This window comes from Pteronotus mesoamericanus, unplaced genomic scaffold (genome assembly GCF_021234165.1).
Source record: "Pteronotus mesoamericanus isolate MK-2021 breed Mesoamerican mustached bat unplaced genomic scaffold, CSHL_Meso_final scaffold_99, whole genome shotgun sequence".
NCBI lineage: Eukaryota > Metazoa > Chordata > Mammalia > Chiroptera > Mormoopidae > Pteronotus > Pteronotus mesoamericanus.
In genome coordinates, this window is record NW_026555330.1 from 9,077,164 (window position 1) to 9,101,294 (window position 24,131).

Sequence of the window (24,131 nt, forward strand, 5' to 3'; positions counted from 1 at the left end):
GAGGCCTTCAGCTCTGGAGCAAGTGTATCGCAGGAAGGAGGCAGGTCAAGAGAAAAGAAAATAGTGGCAAGAGAGAGGGGTAAAGGGGCGAGACCAGAGCAGAGCAATGTTGGAAAGGATGAGCTGCTTTCTCGTTGGAACTTGGAGTTTTACGCTGATTCAGCAACGGGCTGTATGGAATGAAAAAGGACTCTTTTTCCATCAGTGATGCATGTCACCTGATTTAAAGGATACTCAGGATGAGTATAAATTATTAAGAGAGGCATTCTTTTAAGAAATATAGTAGCAATTTTGCTCATTAGAAGGAATTTTATTTCCTGCAAAATTTCAGTTGCATGGAGCATGTTGATAGTTATAGGTAAAAGCACAAGTAGACACAAATGGATAAAAAGTAAGTCAGAACTAATGAGGAAGTGGTAGTTGTCCAAGAAAATCTGAATATTTTTATTATCAGAAGCTAAATTTGATGATGAAAATAATAAATGTTTAACATACAAATTTAGGCAATGCAAATATATAGAAAAAGAGAGGCGAGGAGATAGATGACAAGTTAACAAATAATAGATAAATTACAAGTTAAGGCTCATGACATAGTTCGATCCACTTGCTCAGAGAGTTGAAGCAACTACAAAAAGGTCAGAATGATGGAAAACAGTAGCAAGTGTGAGATTGGAGAGCTCTGGGGGCCAGAAAATACGTGGTTTGTTGTAGACTGTGGCCAGGAGTTCAGAGTTCATTCTGCGTGCAATAGGAAGGGTCATAAGTAGGAGAATATTATTAATTTATATATTCATTTTTAAAGTATTTAAAACATTTTTTCAATTACAGTTGCCATACAATATTCTGTTAGTTTCAGGCCTACGACCCAGCGATCAGATGTTTATAGAATTTACAAAGTGATGGGGTTTCATGTTAAATGAACAATAGCAGCCTAATGGAAATTGAGAAGTCAGCTCTTTCTCTACCGAGGCTTTTATAGCGTGTAGGTTGGATAAACACTCCACTGAGAAGAGCCGTCGAGTGTTGTTTTTGGGAAAGACAACAAAGCCTTCTGTTTGTGTAAGGGAGCCACCTCAGAACATCTGGTAGGGAAGCGCTCCAAGAAAGACGTGGGGTTGAAGTCACCCCTCCCCAGCTCCTGGGGCGCGAGGACGCAAGCCAGGAGGACATGTGGCAACTCGAACATGTGCCCGCAGCTGCAGCAGCCACACTGGGGTGAAGGGCGCCATGTTTTTCTTCCCTTCTGCCTCCCATTGATTGGATGGATAAGAATATGTCAGAGAAGGGATTTGGGAGGACTCCATTATACTGTTTGCCAGAACATTTCATGAAGATACTGGGTCTTCTCTAGGTAACTTGAACATTGAGACCTCGATGTCGTTCATCCTGCCTCTTCTGCTAGTTCCCCCTTTACCGTGGGCCAACGTTAGAATAAAAAGTCTTGCAGTCTCATTAGCCCTGACTTCAGTCTGTGAATGTGCCACAGATATCACGCTTATGAGTAAGCTCTGGCAGGAGGGAGCGGCCTCACCTCTAAATGAAAAGGTGACTGTGAGGGGGTCCGTTTGGGGCATTATTAATGCAATTAGGCCTGGGTGCATTTGAAGCTGCCACTCTCAGAAATGACATGTTGCACTACGGCCTTCATTGCACATTCAAAGGAATGCAAAGACCAGGGGTGCGTCTGGATTTCAGGTATTGTTGATGCTATTGGCTTAGACATGTTCCCTTTCCTGGGTCTGTTTTGCAAGCCTGAATTGGAGCCTGAAGAATTTCTCCCTATAAATGTCTTAAGTGTTGCTCTGGCCCATCCATCACGGTTTTGCTTTTGAATTACAAAGATAACCCTAAGATATGAGCCTTAGACTGGGCAGCGCGATACACACACACAAAGGGTGCGCCGCCTCTGTGATGAAATCAGGCAGTGCCCAAGAGGAAAGTAATAGGCAGAAAGGATAGAGTTGATGAAAAAATTGATTCTTTTCCATTAAACCATACGTGATGTGTTTTTTATGAAGCAGGCATCAGCTGAAAGAGAAATATTTTCTCAACGAAAAATAGATGGATGGCAAGGGAGAGGGATCAGGGGGATGAACGTGTGTCTTATTGCATTAGCATCTCCAATTATGAGCAAGTTGAAACACATTCCATTGTAGTTACTTCAAATGTTGACTTGGACCTGAGGCTAGCAAAACTTTTTAATGTTAATAATGGCTGTTTTTTTGTTTTTTGTTTTTGTTTTTTTTTAAAGCACGTTTGGACTTCACACATCATTCTCGTCTCCATTCTTAAAGTCGTATTGTTTTTTTCCAGGTTTACCAAGGATGCAGGTCATCAGGGACTATGCTGGGATGCCACCACCTGCTCTTCATGAAGGGCCCCCGTTGCACCTCCAGGCGGGGGACACAGTTGAACTTCTGCGGGGAGATGCGCACAGTCTGTTTTGGCAGGTATGACAGTCTTGTAGGCTTACCGAATGACCTGCCACCACTTGAAGAACGAAGCCCTTGGCTTTAGAAACCGACTGCATGCTTTCAGCCTCAGAAATATTACATGACATGGGAAGAAATATTTTTTATTAGCCTTCCTTATATTTACCAATGTCAAGGCGGCAATGAGTGTTAGGGCACTGGAGAAAACTAGTATCTGTGTTGTGAATCATAATTACCATTGTTTTTACTAAAAATTCCTATTTTGCAAGAGTGAGTGAGAATTTGATGTTTGCTGGTGGTGAAATCTCTTTTGTCCAGTAAGCCTATGTGGGGTCAAAGGATTTCCTTAACTTGGAAATGTGGCATTATGTTAAGGTTTGGTAAAGCTGGATGGTAGAACATCGCTGCTCGTTGAATTATTCTCTATATTCATGTGTATTGTTGAAATATTTTCCAGCAAAGTTAAAAGAGTTTGTTAAAAGTCTATAGCCCATGAGTGAAATTTGGTTGGGGGGAAAGAGATAGCAGAAGAGGACTGTTGGATGATAATCCACTGTGCACAAGTGTAAGCTTGTAAACTTTTATTGTGTGCCATCTGGATACAGAAGAGTGCTCCTAGATTGAAAGGTTATCTCCGACTCCATTTCAGTCACTGTGGCCAGTGACTGTTCCACAGCTCCACCTAAGCGTCCTATTCTTCTCATACCTCACCCTTCCCCAGAAAAGAGAGAGAGAATGACAGATTGAAATTCCACGAGCCCTCCAGCCAGTCCTTGCACCTCCCAGTCCAACCACAAAACACACCTGCGTTTGTGTCCCTAACATTCCTCTTATTCAGGGCTTACCTGTCTTCTTGGATTTTCCATGCCCTACTCCATCAGCTGGCTCTGGACCCCTACATTTTCAACTCCTTCTCGCCATTGGCTCCACCCCTCTGAAAACATGCGACTCAGCCCTTTGGGTAGGTCTGTCTCCGCCCCGCTGGCTGCCGAAGCGCGCCTTCTTGGGAGCGCAGTCTCCCCTCGCTCTCTGCTTCCTTACACTCTATGCATAGTGCAGTCTTCTGCAGAAATGATCCCCACTCAGATCACTTTAAAATGACAGCTTTGAGACACATAATAAACTGTCCATGTTTAAAGTGTACATTTTGATGCTTTGACAAGTTTATGTACAAGTGAAATCGTCACTACAACCAAGATGACAAAAGTCAGCCCCGGCCACGTGACTCGGTTGGCGCGTCATCGTTGTGGGATTGATCCCTGGTCAGGGCACATGCCCAGGTTGCAGGTTCCATCCCACAAGAGCATTTTCCCCCCAACCCAGGACCTGTGAGTATGTTCTAATTTGCATGGCTTCCCTATATTAATGGTTCACTTAAGGGGAGCTACCTCATTAGCTTGCCAGTGGCAGGCAACTGATCGATGTTTCTCCCTCTCTCCCTCCTGTTCTGCCTCCCTCCCTCCCTCTCTAGAATCAATAAAAAACATATCCTCTGGTGGGGATATTTTTTTTCAAGATGACAAAGTCAGCCCCCAGAGTTTTTGTAGGCCCCTCTTGTCCTTTCTGTCCCTGTCGATTTTCCCTCTCCAACCCCCAGGCTACGCCTGTTCTACTTTCATGCTATAGGTGAGTTTGCATTTTTTAGAATTTTATATAGTTCATCATATCATATGTAGTTTTTTTAGTATGACTTCTTTTACCCAACATAATACTCTTGAGATTTAACCATGCTACTGTATGATTAGAAAGATTCTTTCTAATCTTTCTAAATCAGTTGAGGTATGATTGACATAGAAGAAGGTGTACGTGTATAACGCACGCAACTTGATGAGACTGGAGGTTAGTATACATCCTGGAAACCATCCCCACAGTCTTTGCCAAAACCACATCCATCACCTTCAGCAGGTCCCTCCCACCTTCTTTAATTTTTTTTTTCTTTTTTTGGTGTGTGTGGTAAGAATGCTTCACACAAAATGCAAGGTCTTAGCAAATTTTTAAGTCTATAATACAAGGTTAGTCGCTCTGGACTCTGTGCTGCACAGTAGGCCTCTAGGACTTACTCATCTCCCAGGGACCGGAACACGGTGCCCTCCAACTACTAGCTCCGGTCTCCCCGCTTCTCCAGCCCCTGGCAGCTACTGCTCCGTCCTCTGTGTCTATGAGTTGGACTCTTTTAGGTTCCTTGTGTTAGTATAGCCACGGCATGGAAGAGGCCTAAGTGTCCGTCAGTGCACAAGGAGAGAAGGACAATGTGGTGTATGCATTCAATGAGATATTATTCAAACTTGCAAAAGGAAATCCTGGCGTTTGTACGCATATGGAAGAACTTGTAGAACATTGTGCTAAGTGAAATAAGTGCCTTATTTTCATTGCTGATTATTATTCTACATATCGGTGTAGCACAGTTTATTTATTTATTAGCCTGTTGATGGACTTTGGGGTCATCACCAGTTTGGGGCTATTGCAAAGAAAGCTTCTATGATCATTCAAGTATAAGACTTTGCATGGATAAGAGCTTTCATTTTTCTTTGGTGAATACTGAGAAGTGGATCATATGTAGATATATGTTTAACTTTTTGAGAGACAACTGGACTATTTTCCTAGGAGACCTTACTCTGTTACCTTTCTACCAGCCGTATGTGACCATTCCAGGAGCTCCTTGTCCTTGTCAACACTGGGTGTGGTCAGTCTTCTTAATTTTATCTGTTCTAACAGGCGAATAGTGGTATCGCATTATAGTTTTGATTTGCATTTCCCTGATGACTAATGACAGGGAGCATCTTTTCTTGGGCTTATTTACCATCATATGCTGTCCCTATAGATGCCCACAGAGTTTTTTATATGGGCAACCATGTTATCAAGGAATAAATACAGTTTTCCTTCTTGCAATTGACCTGCCTTCTATGTCTTTTTGCGGCATGGTTACAATGGCTAGAACCTCCAGTAAAATGTTGCACAGAAATGGAAAAAGTAAAGCATCCTTGCTTTACTCCTGACCTCAGGAGGAAAGCCTGAAGTCCTCTCCCCACTAGGTATGATGTCATCTGTAGTCTTTCATGAAAGCTTTTTACCAAGTTGAGGACAATCTCCCATCCTACTTTGCTGAGAGTTTTTATCAGAAACACATATTGGATTTTGTCAAATGTTCTTTCCTAACCTATTGAAATTATTTCATTTTTCTGTTTTAGTTTATCCATATGATGAACTACATTGATTGATTTTCAGATGTTAAACCAACCTTCCTTCCCCAAAATAAATTTTAATTGCGAATGATATATTGTCCTTTTTGTATATTGTCATCTTATTTTCTTGTAATGGGTTTGGGTAATAGTTGAACAAAGAATGAACTGGGAACTATTTCCTTCTCTTAAATTTTCTGGAAGAGTTTTTTATAGACTCAGCATTATTCTTTCCTGAGGTGTTTTGTAGAATTTACCCAGGAAGCTGTTTAGGCCTGGAGTTGTCTTTGCAGGAAGATTTCTTTTTGAATTATAAATTCAACTTCTGTAATAAATACATAGCGGTCCAGGCTCCCTGTTTCTTTCTGAGCGAGGTTTAGTAGTTTGCAAGCAGGATCCGGGGCCATGCCAGCGCTCCTGTTTCTGACATCGGTAGTTTGTTGTCTTCTCTTTTTATTTTTTCCTGGTTAATTTGACTGATGGTTCTGCATTTTACCGACCTTCTCATGGAACCCTCATGAGAAAAGCTTCTCATGGAGCTTTTAGTTACATTAGTTCTCTTGTTTTTCCATTTCCTATTTCTTTGATTTCTGCTCCGGTCTGCTTATTATTTTCTTTTTTCTTATTTTAGGTTTCATTTGCTCTTATTTTTCTAGTTTATTAAGGTAGAATGTTTGCTCTTTGATTTGAGACCTTTCTTTTTCTAACATAGACATTTAGTGCTATACATTTCTAGGTACTACTTTTACTGTCTCCCAAACTTTGGTGTTTTTTTTTTTTTTCATTTTCAGCCAATTGTAAATACCTTCTAATTTCTCTTTTACTTTCTTCTTATTGGTTATTCAGAACTGCATTACTTAGCTTCCAAACATTGAGGGATTTTCTAGATATATTCCTGCTTTTAATTTATAATCTAGGGTCACATCGTAAGAGAAACTAGTTTGTATGACTTGAATCATTTTAAATTTGTAAAGTATTGTTTATGGACCAGAATATGGTGTATCTTGATAAATGTTCTGTGTGCAACTAAAAAGAATGCATATTCTACTTTCTTGAGGTGGGATGTTTTACAAGTGCCAATTAAGTCAAAGTAATTGATAGTGTTGTTTAATGCTCTGTATTCTATTGATTGAGGACAGAAGTCATCTCTCCACCCACTGTCCTCCACTCAGCTCTGAAATCTCTACATTTTTGCTTCCTTCTGCTCTCTTGCCCCCTCATGTGTCTTTAGTCATTAAATGCACCTCATTTTACCTTTTAAATCACAATGCATTTCTTCCGCTCCATCGCTACTGTCGCCGCCTGTTTTCTGCTCCAACCCACTGTTATGTGACATCTGAGATCACCTTCTAACTGATCTTACCTTCAGAATTTGTCATCCTTCATACCACTGCCAAGTTCAGATCCCACTTCCCAATCCCTTGTTCAAGTCGTTTGGTGTCTTCCTTCTGACCTGACAGAAGCCACACTCCTCAGCCTGAGTGGAGGAGGCATCGCGACGCAGAGGATCGAGGTGCAGCCGCTGCCGACCTGACTTCGCCTCCCGCCATCCTCCCTCCTGCACCGCTCCGCACTCTCTGCTCTGTATGCCGGGCTCCTTGTTTTTGCCTGTCTGTCTCTCCAGTGTTGGGGACCGAGGTTTGTCCAGTGTCCTCCCTTCTTATGGGTCCAAGAAGAGTTGTTCATTTTTCCGTCTCTTCAGCTTTTTACTTGTTAGGGCAAAGCAATGACTTCCGGCTCCTTACGCGTGGGACTGGAAGCCCCAGCGCTCTCTTTACTACATCGTGCTGTTCTTTGTAGACAGCAAGGAAAGATGTTATTATTGGTCTTCTCCTCTCAGCACACTTGGAAACACGAAGCTCTCCTAGAGCGATGGTATAGTAATGGCTTTGGAAGCTCTCAGGAGACCTGAGAACCATTCGAAGACGGAGTGTGTGTGTATGTCTGTTGAGCGGAGGATACGTGATAGGAACAAGGGAAGCTGGTGTCTGGACAGAGAAAAACAATTAGCACAGTCCTTTCAGATCGGCAGCATGTATTGAGTGTCAGCCCTGTGCTTGCCTCTCAGGCACGGCTCACACTTCAATTACTGACCCCGATTGTCGCCCTGACATCAGGTCTCCTGTCTTCGGAAGAACCGCTCATGCCACGTGGCAGCTAACAACGTGTCTGAATTTTCAGAGATTTGTGAAAAGTTCATCTAGCTTTCCGTCAAAGAGGTAGCATGAGTCAGAATTGTCTTATGGGCACCTGTAAGCCAGTCAGAGGGAGTTTTGCCAACAGAGATTGGTTTGGCCAAAAAGTCCATTATGTTTTTTTCTGTACAATGGCTCTAGTAGCGCTTAGTTGTGTTTAGTTTTGTTAGATTGCATTGTGACAGCTGTCATATCAGCATGCATTTTAAAAAAAACTTTAAAAAGTTGGTGAATTCTTGTGCGGCCATTTTAATATTGAAGATGGAAGAAGATATGCAACATTTTTGGTGTATTATGCTTTACTATTTCAAGAAAGGTAAAAATGCAGCTGAATTGCAGAAAAAGATTTGTACAGCTTATGGAGAAGGTGCTGTGACTGATGGAATGTGTCAAAAGGGATTTGAGAAGTTTCTTGGTACTGTTGACATTTTGGCCAAATAACCCTTTGCTGTGAGGTGGTTTTATGCATTGGAAGACGTTTAGCAGCACCCCTGGCCTCTACCCCCCGGAAGCCAATAGGGGGAGATACCAACATACTCAAAATATCCAAAATAATAAATGGAAAATGGAAAGTGTGCCTTTTATTTTATGGAAAAAAGCCATATGCACTTTTTGTCCAGCCCAGCACTGCTTTAGCTCCTTATTGAAGGGAGCCGTGGACGAGTGAGAAAGCCTGGACTCACGGCATGTGTCTGTAGCCAAATAACTGCGTGGCCTGGGTCAACCCGCTCACAACACAGCTTAATTCCATCATTTGGTATGTGTGGTGGGTGGGCCCAAAGCAGTGCTCGCAACTCTGGCTGAATCTTCTTGGGGAGTGGGTTATAAAAATGTCAACCCATGACCCTACTTCCCCAGATTAGGGTGCAGTTGGTCTGGGCTGAACCCAGGCATGAGTCATGTGTATAGAACCCCAGATCATTTAATGTGAATCTCTGACTATATGACATGATGCATTTGACAAGATTCTGAGGTAGTTAAGGCCATTATCCCCAGCTCCCTAGTTAGTCATTGATAATAAATTGACTTACTAAGTGTATCTACAAAATATGGCGTTAAAACAAACACAATACTTTGGCTCTGGTAATTACCAATGGAGCGATCTAGAATGACAAGTTCTTTACTTTTTGTGTAAACAAAACTGCTGGCTTGGTCCTTTGGAGTCATGTGAGTCTGTAGGTGTGTTACAGGGGACCCCTGTGCCTCAGTTGGCCAGTTTTCCTGTCCACAGAAGACATGCCTTTATGGTTTCCATCCTATCGGCTGCGATTCCTGCACTGGTTGCACCAGGGGCTTATTTTTTAAATTGCTTTGGAGAAGACAGTTTTTAAGCACCTCTCTCAGTCCCTACCCACTTGGTTCTCTTTTGAGGCTGCACATAATTTGCACCAGAGAAGAAAGTGGAGTGTTTTTCCTTCCCAGGCTAGAATTAGGAAATTGTAGCTCATTTTGCTGAATGTTAGTTCCTCGCCCTGCCATCTACTAGCAGAATAACCTTAAGGGGATCACTTCCTCTCGGGGCTTCCATTGTACCCTCTGTAAAATGTATACAGAAGAAAATAAATAATCCATGACCATCTCTGCATATAGAGAATAAAAGATAGAACATGTGAAAGAGTTCTATTACAATGATCATTAAACAGAAGCTCCTGTTTATTGATCCCCCTATCGATCCATCCAAATACTAGTAAGGGCCGGCTATGGGTCCAGCTCTGTGTTTTGTAGTGGGAGGACCACCAACAAGGCAACTGGTGTCTAACCTCATGGTCATAACGATCTAAGACGATGATCTGATGATCTAAGGGCATGATCACAGCTCTGAGGTGACGAGACTGGCTTCCGTTTTCAGTTTTCTTAATTGAGGGTTTTTGTAAATCACATTGTCACTGATATACTAAGAGTTAAACCGGTGGAGAAAAATATGGATTAGTTATAGGGATTGTACAGTGGTTTTGCATTTGAATTTCAAAAATTCCTTTTGTACAAGTTAAGTGCTTTGACTTATTTGGAAACGTTCAAAAAAAGATGCTTTCAAACCTAAACTGTTTTCTCCTGTTTTTTTTCAAGTGAGTCACTTGATGCATTAGTTTAGAAAGTCGAGTTTTGTTATAGACTGTCATGTTTTCTACATACTCTGTCTAAAGAATACAAATTATCCTCCACTATCTATCAGGAACTTTCTCTGAATAGCTATTAGTCTAGTCTGTATTATTATTATAACAACAGTAATTTCTAATGCTATTGAAGTGAGTGGACTATCTGCATTTTTATTATAACTTCTTTTAAACAATGAGTTGCCAACTGAGCTATAAAAATGTCCTCTGTTAAATCTTTGCATTGAAGAGATTTATTTGGCAGCTTTCTCTTTTCATCTGTGTTCTGTTTTTTTTTTTTTTCTTTTTCTTTCCTTGAAAGTTCTGTACAATTGTCTTCAAGTGGAGTGAATATAGAATAGGAAATTGGCCATTTAGGGTAGTTTTCCAGTGCAGGTGTGAGGCATGGTTTTGACTGAGCGGAACAATACACAGAGCGAGTCTGATCATGTCACTGACTGACGATGCACCCGTTGCTTTTAGGTCATTCGTAAGGACTTAGTAACTACAGAGAACACACTTCCTGCTGAAAGAGATTGTTCATATTAGAAATTTTAATTTCCCCAGAAAAGATCCAGATTATACCTACCAGAGGTGGGGGTGGGGAGGGAGAGAGAGAATGGGCAACTGTAAAATCATCCCATGCCATACATGATTTCTATGCAGTAGAGTGAGTGCTTTCTGTGTGTTTCCCTCTTAGAATTCAGCTTGTGAAACAGTGCAGGTTCTGGGTCTTACATCACGGGCTTTTATTTGCTCTGTTGTCATTTATGAATACCCAAATGTTCCACAGGGAGGATTTCATAGGCTAATTGGAACCAAAAAGCAATTATAAGCAGAACTGTAATCCGTGTATCAAAAATATATGTTTTTATCCACAATGAGAGTTAAATAACCTAGAAAACAGTGGTGATGCCTCACACTTACAGATCAGGCGTCTACATGATCTTCATCCTGAGAAGTGAAAATGGGTTTACGCCCGTTCTGGTTCATTTGCAGACATCTCCATACCGGGGGCGGATTAGACCTGTGGTTTAAGGGGCCAGAGGTGTCATCCGTCTGGAGGACGGTATTGGCGGACCTGCACTTGGGCTGCCGGCCGGACCTCTGGTCTCCTGCTTTAATCCTGTAGGGTAGACCGCCCTACCTCTGTTTCAGGAGAGTTGTTTATAAAATTGCTAGTACCTCTAAGGTAAACACATCTTTAAAACAGTTCAGTTCTGTTTTGGTAGCATGGCTGGGAGACAAAACATTGCTTTACATAGAGGTTTTTTGGCTTTAAATGTTTTGGCTTTAAATGTTTATGTTTAAATGAGTCTTTGCCTCCGAGGAAAGAGTGAACAGCCAGGGAGTAAGCTGAGCTTTTGGAGACTCTCAGGAAGAAGGAAGCATCCTGGTCACACTGAGGCCCGCGGCAAGGAGCACGGACATGCGTGTAGGCCGCAAGGTGTTCAGTTCCGCGCTTCCACCCTCTCGGCCCGCACGGCACAGTGTCCCGAGTGTGCAGCCGGTTGTCCCTTGTCATAGTTCACCTTGTCAAGGATCTTTGTGTCCCATGTGACTGCTGTATTTCATGTTCAAACAAACAACAATTTCGGTGATTTTTTTTTTTTTTTCAGATAGGTTTTTCTCATTTTGATCTGGGGGAAAAAATGAAGGGTTCAGTGGGAGGAATCTTTTTCATAAGAGATGCGTTTTCTCGGTCCTTCAGACATTGGCTTGTCTTTTGCCTTCTGTGTGAAATTTCCTTTCTACTCACATTCCCTTAGCTAAACTCTGCTTTACTGTCAAGCTTTGATTGTGGGGTCTCCTTCTCTGAATCATACGGGCTTCTATCATAACCCTCCTCACGCTGCATCCTAACGGCCTGTCTGCCCTTCTCCCTGCCTGGTTAGAGCACTCCGCAGAGATAAGGCCATGTCTTTTTCTCTGGTGCCTAGACTAAAATAGGATCCAGTCCATGGGCTTAGAATGAATAACTGTTCAGAGGTGCTATTTTCATAGTATGTATTTACAAGTTTTCAAATTCACTGTTTATTAACTCAAATTATACTTTATGATGTTACTTAAAAGACAATTAAAATATTCAGTCGTTGCATCAGATTTAAATTCATTTTTTTTCTCTTGAAATAGTCTTAAAACTATTTAACCTGTGTCCTCAAATTCCTCATCAGTAACGTGAGGAATTTAACACCTAAATGACTCACAAGGGTGTTATAAAAATCGTAGGAAGTAAATTTGAAAGAAAATTGAAAAGGAGAAAAAGTAGTAGATGTCTGTGTGAGAGCTGATGTTTTTGAAAGCTATGCTTCATCTTCCAAAATTGGGAAAGTAAGTGTCAGTTTGATTAAAAAAAATTTTTTTTTTTTTTAAATTTTATCTTCCCACATGTATGGGCTCGTAGGAGACTGTTCTGCCCTCCCAATTCTTGAAATTCTTTAATCAGGTATCAAACTTTTAATTTAATAATTGGACATAAAAGCACAAGTAGTAAATTCTGAAGGAAATGGTCGCTGTCGGTAAGCAGGGTAAAGTCAGGAGCGGACCCGGATGAGAAGGCCTGAGGTGCCGCAGGGGTTGTGAGGGAGAACAGGACAAAACAGAGACACAGGGTTTACAGGAAAAGAATTGGCCTGCGGATGGTTTGCTTACTTGTGGACTCAACGGTAGGGACTGTTGACATTTTGTGTGAGAGCCTTGGGCGGTCCGTCCCCTCACAGGGGACCTGACCCAGAAACCCTCGGAGGGCCTGCAGGGCAGGCTCAGAGGGGTGGGGTTAGCCGCTCGCCCCTCCCGGAGCTCCTTTCCGCAACCTCAGTAGTCAAGTCAGTCACTTCAAAGCATTCTTTTGTTTTTCCCTAGATCTACAGGAGACCTTTCTAGTCCCTTCTGGACCACACAAGAATGGTAGCGACCAGGACATTTTCTAAAACTGTGTAATTTTTTTCTCCTGATCTAAACTTCAAATGTCTGGCTGTGCCAAAGTCAGAAGCAAATAAGAACACTAAAGAAAGACCTTTAAAACGAATTAGATCTCCTTTGTGAAGAACACTGATTCCTGGTACAGGGAGACTCATCGCTATGGCGTTCCAAACCCGAGGGTAAACATCTGGGAGCTGAGTTCTTCCCGGCTCAGATTCCCAGCCAAGGGCATTTCTTTGTGAAGTTCTGAACTTTGTTTGTGCTGGAGCATAGTTTCAAGGTGTTCCTCAGTTGACCTTGGCTTTGCTTCTGAACTGCCTCTCACCACTTGCCCGTCCGCTGTGTAAAATCTGGAGAAGCCAAGGCAGCACGGAAATTGTGGACGTGGGGGTCAAAAGCTGGGTGGGAAGAGTGGAGGCTTCTTGGGTGTTTGCGTAGGCTCTAATCAGGAGCCCCGTGTCGTAACGGCTGTTTACCTGAAAACATGGAGTTAAGTCAGGGCCCCTAATTACAGGAAAGGAGAAAAAGGCAGAGAGTGCCTGTAATAGAGCAAGGGAGGCTGGGAGAGATGATAACAGAAGATAATAGACGTTAGGAGAGGCCTGGAAGAAACATTTTCCCCGGGTGACTGCCAACTGGCTTTGATTGAATTGCTCATAAACTGCGTTTGCAGGAAAGTCTCCAAGGGTACAGACTGCATTATGGGACTTGGCGGGCTCCCGACAAAGTGGGCGAGGCCCTAATCGTTTACTCTCAAGATGGACGTTTTTGGTTCACAGTTCTTACTGGTACTTTTCCTCTGTTTGGTACAGGGTGCAATGTAGATTATCATGTACGTAGATGACACGGTCGTCGAGGTCCGAGTTCAGGCAATGAAGTATTACCTCTTCTTTTCACAATAGGGAGTGGTATTATGAAGGGGAAAGTTCTGAAGAATGTGGGCCCGTTTCCTTCCCTTGTTTTGTCACCGTGTGAGTGGGGGTCTGCCCTAATTGTTAAAACTCCGTGTCAGTCACAGAGTTCCTGCAGTGGGCTGTCAGTCCACAGTTGCCCCTGACCTGGCTATTGATTTGATGTCCAAGTCATTTCAATAGCGAGTGCACGTGCCCTTGAGGCTTTGGGCAAAATAATTCATCAAGTTATAATGTACCTGGAATTTTAATGATTCATAGTAATTTGAATTCCGGAAAAAGGAATGAATGAATGAATGTAATCCTAACCAGTCAAATCCTATGCGTTCTGGAAAATAGAGGATTTCACAGTGCGTTAACATGAATGTCATTAAGGAGTTGAAATGTCCTTATCTTTTATAAATAAGTGCAACCCGATGAAATTACTGACACATAATATCCCTCATTAAGAATCTGTGTATCAAATACTTCTCAGTAACAGTAACTGGACTGGGAAACTGTAGGGACTTGAGAAAAGTGCTCATATAAGCAAAGAACTCTGGTGGTGAAACAGACCTCAGAAATCTTTGGGTCAAACTCTTGTCATTGCACAGAGGAGCATACTGAAGCCAAGGAAGGTTAAATGACCTAAGGCTAGAAGACCAGGAGTAGAACCCAGGCTTCTTCTCTCTGTCTGTATCCAACGATAACCTCATCGGATGTTTTTTCTGACCCAGAATTCTGTAAAAATCTGTGAAAATAACCAAAGCAAAAGCTCATTAAGGAAACGACGTGATCCGAATGGGATCCTTGAAGACAGTAGTCTTGCTTATTCATTCCCAATCCCCTAGTACCTAGCATAGTGCCTCACCCCTGTTAGAGAGTTGGTACCCTTTCCATTGAAGCACTCATTCTCTTCGTGGTAGAAAAGTAAATTATTTAGCAACGTCTCATGCTGTGTGCACATTATGTATATAGTGCTATCCCCCTGAATATTTTGTCAAGGATTAGAAAAACATTCATTAGTTGTTTGTCAGGATTAGAAAAACAATTTTCTATATTTTGGGCTTTTTGTGAAACCTGGTTTATTTGGGGGGTTCCGTGGCCTCTCCCCAAATAGGATTTCTTCCAAGATGTGGTAGAACTTGTTTTTCTCTACAGATTTTGTATTGAGTAACCACCTGAGGTTTGGTTTGGCTACGTGCAGATTGGCTTTTGCTTGCTGATTTTTTTTTTCTTTTCATCAAAGGTATTCTCTTGTTTACTTCACTGGAAAAAGAGTTGTAAGCTTGTGATTTAGGATTGCATCATGAACGACATCTTACATAATGAGAATTTGGAGAAAAAGCCTCAAGACACCTAACTAGAGTCCCTTTCCCTGGTGGGGAAATCCAGGAACCTCCCAGAATACATTTTTAGATAATAAGAAATATGTTTTATAAAGTTTCATTCTGTTGTTATATTCATTTCATATCTAGTAAGTCTAGAAATACAACCCATGGCTTTTTAGTGGATTTTTTCTTAGTGTGCATTTCACAACTTTTCATTTTCTTAGAGTTTTTGACACTTGCATCTGCCAAAACTTCAGGGATGTAGTCAACACAAAAAACTTTGTTTGCTGGAAAAATCTTCCAATATAATTGAGGGATTTGTCCTATATTTTGATGACTTGATACAATTATAAACCCTTACAAATTGAAGATAAATTTCATTTCAAAGGTCCTAGTCTGAGATGTGTTTTTTTGTTGTTATTTTGTTTGTTTTGTTTTGTTTTGTTTTACCGTGAGTGTATATTGTCTTATACATTGGACAAAAGTTAAAGATCCTATTCTTTTCTAAGAAATGATAAAGGTTCATGGCTTATGGTTTTGTTCTCCTGTGTGTGCGCATGAATGTTTTGGAAGTCATTGTAGTGACCATTCAGGATAACCGTGTGCAGTTGTGCTTGGCAAGTTTTCAGGCGATCGCTGGTGGAAAAATGCAGAACTCACTGATCATTTAAGGAGCAGTTGCGCTGAGAGAATGTGCATATTGCAAGAAGGCTCCAGGGCATTTGAGGGGAAGGAATGGACTCTCTGGAGCCGAGTGGTTCCTCTCCAGGTGGAAGTTCTAGGAGAGCATTTGTTACTCGGGGCTCAGCAAACGTGGCTACATGTGAGGCGGTGGGATTACACACAGGATCCGACACTTCCATGTTAATAAACACAAGACCAGGCCACTAACAAATGAGAATTCAGAGGTGAAAGAAATCAAATGAGAATAATTAAAAAGCGATGTTGTGGGGGAAATGGAAAAGAGGTGTTTTAGCGTTTTCCAAGTGTTTTCTCACATGTTAATCCTTTGATCGTGGGCGCCCTGGGGAGGCGCCTGTGGCGGGCCTTGCCGTTCTTGGGTACCGTTGAGACTTGTCTGAGGCTGCACCATTTTCTGCAGCAGAGCTGGGAGTAGAAGGAGCAATGCCGATGCCACATCCCCTCTCTGCGATACTGCCATTCCATACCTTCCAAGAGCTACACTGATACATGTCTAACTGATGGCGATGGATGGATGCAGTATGGCTGCTGCTGCGATCGGTCACACATCACTCTTTGCCAAAGGCCAATAGCAGACAGGGTCTTCATCCTGGTCTTCTCTCCTTTTCCGGTCCTTTGGTTCTATTGCATGTATTCAACAAAACCTGTCAGAGTGATTCCAAGAACAGTGCTTGCTGCAAGCTATTTGTCTATCAATCCATCCATCCATCCATCCATCCATCCATCCATCGTCGGTAAACTAATTTGTGTATTTGCCTGTATTCCCGTAAATTCATGGCCACTCTGTATGTCCTGTTCCCCACATACTCAGACTGCACTTCTGACCGCGTGAGTGTGACTGGGCAGGGTGACAGTTGCTCTGGCCATTACCCACGTGTGATAAATTGCTTAGTAATCTCCACAGCACCATTATGCGTACGTTGCAAGTGTTTAGAGCATTGTAACTTGGGAGCATTTCCAATCTTTCATAACCATTACTCTGTCCCTTTGAACATTCAGCCTTCCACATGTGTTTCGAATTGTTCAGCGCCACGCCAGGAACGCGCTGAAGCTCTGATCGCGGTGATATAATGGACATCCAGGAGCCACAGAGACGAGACAGTATATTTTTCTTAAACCAATTCTGTCTCCTTTTTTACAAAGTCAGGGGCCAAACAATGTCTGATTAAGATTTTTGTAGGATATTCTGTGATTTTAAGCCATCCTTGTCTATGGGTTTAAAAAATGCAGTTTTTGCTCTTCTGTCCTAGCGTACATTAATATTTTTCTCTGTAGAGGTAGATTATAAACATCATTTCTACCAGTATATTTAAAGTAGTTTTAATTCATTTAGATTCACTGTGGATTCTTATGGAAGAAAAATGAAAAGTGGTTACAACCTAAGGTCAGTTAGAAATAATTAAGTATCTGAGTATGCATTTATATTGATGATGTTCAGAAATTTCAGGGAAAGTTGTCAATAATTTCAGTTTGATACATTTTTCTACAGGAATCAATTTTCTTTTTTTTTAAAATGGCACCATTGTTTTATGAATTAAAATTTAATATGATATTGCTTCATGCATGCTCCAGTATACTTAAAGAAAATTATAAAGGTGCATCTTTTCTTACCATATACAGCCCATAACCCAGTTTCTCAGGTTCTTTGCAAAGAAAACATTCTCATAGGAATGACCCAACCCTGACTGTTAGATTTTACAAAAGTCCCATCACATACTATAGAGGATGTTCTGCAGAATAAATGCATAGAAAGATAGCACTGTGGGGTACATCAGATGACATGTCACTGTGAAAGAGAAATGTTTCCAAGTTGACCTTGATGTGGCTCAGGGACGCTCAAGAACACATATCAGACGGGGGAACTGAGAGAAGGCTCCCTATCGCTGGCACTGGGAATAGACCTAAAAGGAACAACAAGTTGATTATCTGACCCACAATTAAACGGCCACACGGCATGCAAAGGAGAAGGAAATTCAGCTACACATCTCTCATGAAGGTTAGTGAAAATTACACAGAGAGATCACAACATAAGGTGCAGAAAATCATGGGTTATGAAGTGGTTTATTTTGCGGGTCGAGCCTGCGATGCCAGCCAGGCGGAGGAGGCTGATAGCTACTCCCCCCGCCTCCCCGGTATTAATGAATGATCAGCGTCCATCCCCCTCCACACACACCCTGCCCCCCACCCCCACCCCCACCCCCACCCCTCACACTGCGTCCCAGCGTCATGGGATGACTAATCCCCGAGCAAGGAGAAAATCACCGAGCGCTGCACATCGTCTCCCGGAGCTACAGCCGACATCCCACAGGGATTTGGGAGGAAATGTAACTTCATTCATCTGTTAAGCTGTGTTAAATGATCTCTCACCTCTTTGTCTTCTACAGGGAATGTCTTTGACCATTGAGGAAATGTAACCACACTGCCAGGGTATTGCATGAAGGAAAAAAACAATCTGACCTTGAGAGATGGCTGGCGTAGGGCAAATTTCCCCCTCCTCCGAGCCCTCCACTAGTGTCTGTGAAACGCAGTGAGAAAACACGACCTGGTGTTTTGGACAGTCGCTGAGTGCCCTAGTGTACGCCTGAGTCCCCATTTACGCCTCTTTGCCTGGCGTAGTTATTAATCGCGACCCCCATGCTCTCAAAAGATCTGGTTTGGATAGAAAATTCTATGGTCCCCCAAGTTTTAGGACATTTATTCTACAGCCATGGTGACCCCTTCCTGTACTGTCTGGGACAGTTTCTGTTCTCATCCGTGCCTTTCAGGTGCAGCCCGTGGCTCTACAAGGGAAGAAAGACAAAAAAGGTGGTCAGGTCCACACGCCTTCAGAAATTAAAAAATTCATTAACAGCCCCGGCTGGAGTGGCTTGGTTGGCTGGAGCATTGTCCCATATGCCGAAAGGCCATCGGCTTGATTCCCAGTCAGGGCACATGCCTGGGTCAATCGTTCGGTCCCTGGCCGGGGTGTGTGCAAGAGGCAAAAAATTGACGTCTCTCTCTCACATCAAGGTTTCTCTGCCTCTCTCTATCCTTTCCCCGTCTCTAAAGTCAATAAGCATGTCCCTGGGTGAGAATAAAATATAAATAAGTATAAAAATTTCTATTTATATTTGTTTTTAAAATGTTCATTAACCTGTCTCGTGTGTCTTCCTGTGCTCTCTCTGCGTTTTGTGCGCTGCGTTCTCTGGCACGCACTTCCTGTAGAAGTGCCAGGAATAGGCCGAGCAGGATCACTGTAAGGGTATTTTCATAGAGAAATGGGCAGCGGAATGCTTCTCCCTGCTTGTCTGGGTGCAAAGCATGATATATTTTATTCTTTCCAATGGAAAGGAGTTGAGGTCCTACTACTCATTGACATGGGACCGTGAAGCCGAGCAATGCCTCAAATTATAAACATTTACTAAGTCACTACCGTGTGCCCGGCATTCTGTTATTTAAAAAAGAATGACTAAGATGTTTGACTGGATCTCAGAGAACGCACGACCCAGTAATGGCGAACACCACGTTGAGCAGTCATTCCATGTGGCGTATGTCCTGCGGAAAGTATGTGAAGGGGCAGTGGGTGAAGAAGGTGACATTAAGTCTGGGTCGGCAGGTGGGGGAAGGTTTTACAGAGAGGTCACTGAGGAGGTGACATGGGGACTGAGTTTATGTGGAGGGGTGAAAGCATCCATTTGTGTGAGGGACCCTGGGTCGATGGTGTTGCGCGGGAGTGGCTGCCGTTATACTGGCCAGCTGGCACGGTCCCCAGAATACCGCCGCTGCTCCCAAACTCTGCCTTCCGTAGCGGAAAACCTTTGTCTTCCTCTGATGAAGATGGGGAAATGATGGCCCATCATTCTACGGCGGCCAAAATTTGTCAATTTGTCCCTATGTCTTCAAAGAGAGTTTCAAAAGACTGCGATAAAGTGCTCTCCTAGGTTTCTCCCTGTCAAACCGACTTCCTATAGTGCGCTCTCGGAGGCGTTATTTTACTTATTTAGAAACAATTACCTTTCCTTTTCTCTTCTGCGCTTCCATCAGGATATGGCTCCCACCACACCCCCTTCTATTTCGTACTTAAGTGGCACTGCAGTGCGTATGTATATATGTCTGGCTAGTCGTATCATTCCCAAATGCCATGCTTATTTAATCATATCTCAGTGTCGTGCTTAAAACAAGGTGTCGTAAAGGACTCAGTAAGTGCACGTGAATGAAAGAAACCCTTCACTCTATTCTTGCAGTTACGGTGCTGTTTCATTCTTTAGTCTCCGATTTTTCTCTCTCCTCAGGGCTCCTTCCCGCCTCTGGCTACACGAAATTCTGTTTCCCATCATCTCCCCTCTACGTTTTCTCCCGTGCTGTTGCTACTTGTACGATTTTAAGTTTCCCCTCCGTGTAGTGCCACCTAATCCATGTAAGTGTTTGGATGGATTAAATAGTCACCTCCGCCCTCGAGTTTTGCCCCAGGCTTTATCGCCCGTGGTCTTCCCCTTGCACATCTAATCCACAGGCAAGCCCCAGACACTGTAGCTGTAGTTAAAGAATGTCCCTCACACCTTCGCCTCCCCCCCGCCCCCCCGCCCCGGCCCTGCACTGTCCTCTCCTCTTTCCATGGTACTGGTTCTCTGATGGCTTTCCCACCTGCCAAGTCACACCCACGTGTAAGCCAGCTTGTGCACTGATGCCCGTTTAGCGCTTCTGAAATAGCCCTTGACTGAAACCCTCTCACCCATGGTCCATTTACATGCCATAGTCACCTGGTTCCTTGCTGCCTTTCAGCTTCCTTGCCCTCTGTCCTCTGTTACGAGTCTCTCTGCTTGTAGAGCGAGTCTGTGCGGAGCTCTGAGGTTAGAACGTCTGGACTGGAATTTTGGTTCTGTCACTGGTAGTTCTGTGATCGTGGGCAAGTCGTTTTCCTAAAAATGGGATAGTACTTAGACCTATGAAATGGGGATAGTAGTTAAACCTACCACGAAAAAAAATTGTAAGGACTAAACAAAGAAAGGGGTCCATAGGTATTAGCCATTGATAGACTCCATTTAAAGGGAACTATTGGCATTTCCTATGCGCATCCTATAATTTCCTACGCCTTGTGCTGTCCTCATGTTAGGTGTGTTTTCAGAATGTTCTCCATCATTATCCATTTCTGTTTGTTTCGATCTTACACATGTACACCCACGTGCATTACATAGCTCTCCGTGCGGCTTCAGGCACCCCCCGCCCCAACAATGTCCACTCCAGCTCTGAGAGTCCCATCGCCTCCCCAGCCCTCTCCCACAGGAGCTCGCTTGTATTGCTACCTTGTATGACAATTATGTGTATGCATCTCTTTGCTCTGAAAATATAGGGGGACACAGGAACCGTTTGGATGAATTTGTGCATTTCCCTCTGTGTCTAACCAAAGTAATATTAGATACCATGTTTGTTGAGTAAATGAGCGATTATTCCACCTCCTTACTTGCCTTCGTCCTGGTAGTCAGGACGAACCTCGCCAAAATTAGTATCGTCTCTTTGCTTAGCCATCCCTTTGATACCCTCTCTGCCCTAACCCCGCCCCCATGCCATTTCCTCCCCCTCTTCCCTCCTGCAGACCCTCCGCTCTCTACTCTTCTTCACTCTCTTTTCCACTCCCCTCTCCCCTTTCATCTCCTCCTCATCTTTTTCTTTAATTCTGAATTCCTACTTTTTCAAATTTCCTCTGCACACTCACATAGCCAAGCTCTACGGGCACAAAGGGATACTGCTTCTAAGAGGAGATGTTTTCTGATCATTTTGTCTTACTTTGTCAAAAATGATAGCGCATGTAGCATCCAATCATAATGCTATGACTCACCTGAGGCTCTGGGAAACAAGCAATTGTTAAATGGCAAATAAAAATAAGCCCCACTTCTTGTGAGAGGTAATCTCATAAGAACTTTTTGATTACATGTTCGGATGTTTGTAGTGCATCTTGAGGACAGTTTGTCTTTCTGGAAAAGGGAAACAATTTTAGAATTAGTGTCATGAGATTTTTTTAAAAGAGGAATTTGACCAAAGGTCTCCAAGAATAAATTCTTAAGTAATTTTTTTCGTTTATTTTTTACTTGGATTTTCTTTATTCTGACTTCTCTCTCCCTTTTTTTCTTATTTACAGTGCTATTTTGATTTAAGTTCATTTCCTCCAACATCTGAACTGTTCTCTTCCCTTAATTAGTATCCTATTCCTTCTTCCTAAATCTGAAAATCATCAAAAACATCACATTATGTTATGTTTGCCATTTCTGCACACCTTGAAATGTTTCTTGTCTTGCAGGAATGTTCTTATGAGTTCTTTTAGCAACACCAGTTGTAACCATGTAAATCAAATTCCTAATTAAGATGGAGCCTGCACAAAACCAGTGTCATCTACTTGTATTAATGAATATGAAACTGAAAAAGAGAGTATTGCTTACTGTCCCTGTGTAGGATGGAGGGGTGCAAAGTTAACAAAATCGAATGGTAGATGGGAAAGTCAAACTTGAATTCTTATTTTATAATCTGAATTCCATTGTGATCCCAAACCACGTGTGAAGTTTGACAGCTTGGCATCCTCTCTGCTCATGTTTCCTCCCTGAGCCATAGGGGGCCAGCCGGCTAGAACGTCGTAGGCGTTCCGGGGGTCCTGCGTGCCAACGCTCTGCACGTAGTATTAAGGGACTATCATCGGTAGTTAATTTGTTCTCACATTGGCATTTCTTTTCCAATTTAGGGGAGAAACTTAGCATCTGGAGAGGTCGGGTTTTTTCCAAGTGACTCTGTCAAGCCTTGTCCATGCGTAAGTATGAGTGTTTTATTTCTTATATTTTGTTTTTGAGACTGCAATTAATTGTGCAAGAATGTAAAACGGACACTGGTCTGGTTGCTCTTTAATTTTGTTAATAGTTTCTGGAGTGATCATACTATGTCATGTTTAAATGTTATGGCTGATGCTATTAAAATTCCAAAGTCATTGTGATTTGATTGTCAGAAAATATTTTTAAAAGTCAGGGGAATATAGGCAAGAAGAAAATTTAACCTAGTAGAATTTACAAAATTAAATTGTCTGCAAGGTTTTTGGAAGAATGATCAAAGCTACAGATTAGATGCACTGGACAAATGTCTCTTTTCCCACTGAGGTTAGATGGTGCGGTCTAATCTATTCCCAGTCACACTGGGTCACAGAGAGATGTCGCACTTGAACTGCTGTGTTTGAAAGCACGCCAGGAAGGACGGAAGTTGCAACTTTTTCACTCACGTCTCTGAATACATTTTACTGTGTTTTAGTTTTGTTGTTACTGTTTATTTAATGTTATTTTCTGAAAACATCAGACACATTAGGTAGATACAAGGAGAGTATTTACTCAAGTATTATTATGGATGAATATAACATAACATGTATTATCCACTGGTTTATGAAATTTATACATTTCTGTTTAGGGGGAACATTATCATCATAGCTTGGTATTTACGGTGGCTTTTTCTATAAAACTTTTAAAGTTCTTGACTCAAGATAGATACAATGGGGCATTTTTGTGCCACGTTCCGTCTCTCCCGAAGTGCTGAGATGTACAGAGGGGAACCTGGAGCCGAGGAGGAACAGGAAGGAGATTGCACCACTTCTGGCGGTGACTGGAGGCAGAGCCCCGAGCTCTGGGCTAACATGCTATATCTGCAGGAATGCAGGGCGGGGGGCGGGGACGGGGACGGGGACGGGGGCAGCGTGCGGTGAACAGGAAGGGAACCGTCCGTCCTACGGGAGATAAGCCTGTCTTCCTTTTGCTTCTCTGGTTGGGAAGGAAATACAAAGCACTTCCGTGTAAGAATTTTTAACCTTAGATCTGAAAACAGCTCCATTGTGAGCTGGAATTCACACCAGCTCTGAGACCGAAGGAATTCTAAGCGAAGTGAACGGAAAGCGCGCTTCCAACTGCCCCATCTAACTTTTATGTGATGCACTGCAGGAAGAGGCATCTATCTTATGTAGTTTATATGCAGTAATCCCTGCGAAATATTTTTTGAAACGATCTGTCCATAGCAGGAGTTTCACCACGGTCTATGATAAAGGCAGAAAAAGGCAGTAGGGATAAATGGTCCGAAATAAGAATATGTTCCAAGGTGGGAGAGTTTCCAGAAGAACATGATCTGTGGTCTTATTTATGAAACGTCTGTCCAGACGGGACCCACAGCACCCATGAACAGAGTGGGGATAGATTGACTTAGGAATAAGCGTACATTTAAAGACCACTGAGAGGGTGAGGGAAGAAGGAAACCTTTTCCCCATCAAATGTCTGAGGCTGTGGATATCTTACTATCAGAAGGGAAACTGTTGAAGATTGATTTCTATTTATAAAAACAAAGTGGCATAAGAAAATGCTTGCAGGATTTGAATGGGTGTAACTTTCAATATT

At 42.6% G+C, this 24,131-nt stretch overlaps 1 protein-coding gene across 1 annotated transcript in view; it reads left to right on the forward strand.

Moving 5' to 3' along the window:
* Window positions 1-24,131, forward strand: part of VAV3 (vav guanine nucleotide exchange factor 3) — a 270,926-nt gene that overhangs the window by 218,870 nt on the left and 27,925 nt on the right. The window contains exons 20-21 of the mRNA XM_054564899.1: window positions 2,314-2,450; window positions 22,454-22,519. Coding sequence (XP_054420874.1) covers window positions 2,314-2,450; window positions 22,454-22,519 — 203 coding nt within the window. The remainder of the gene's footprint in view (window positions 1-2,313; window positions 2,451-22,453; window positions 22,520-24,131) is intronic.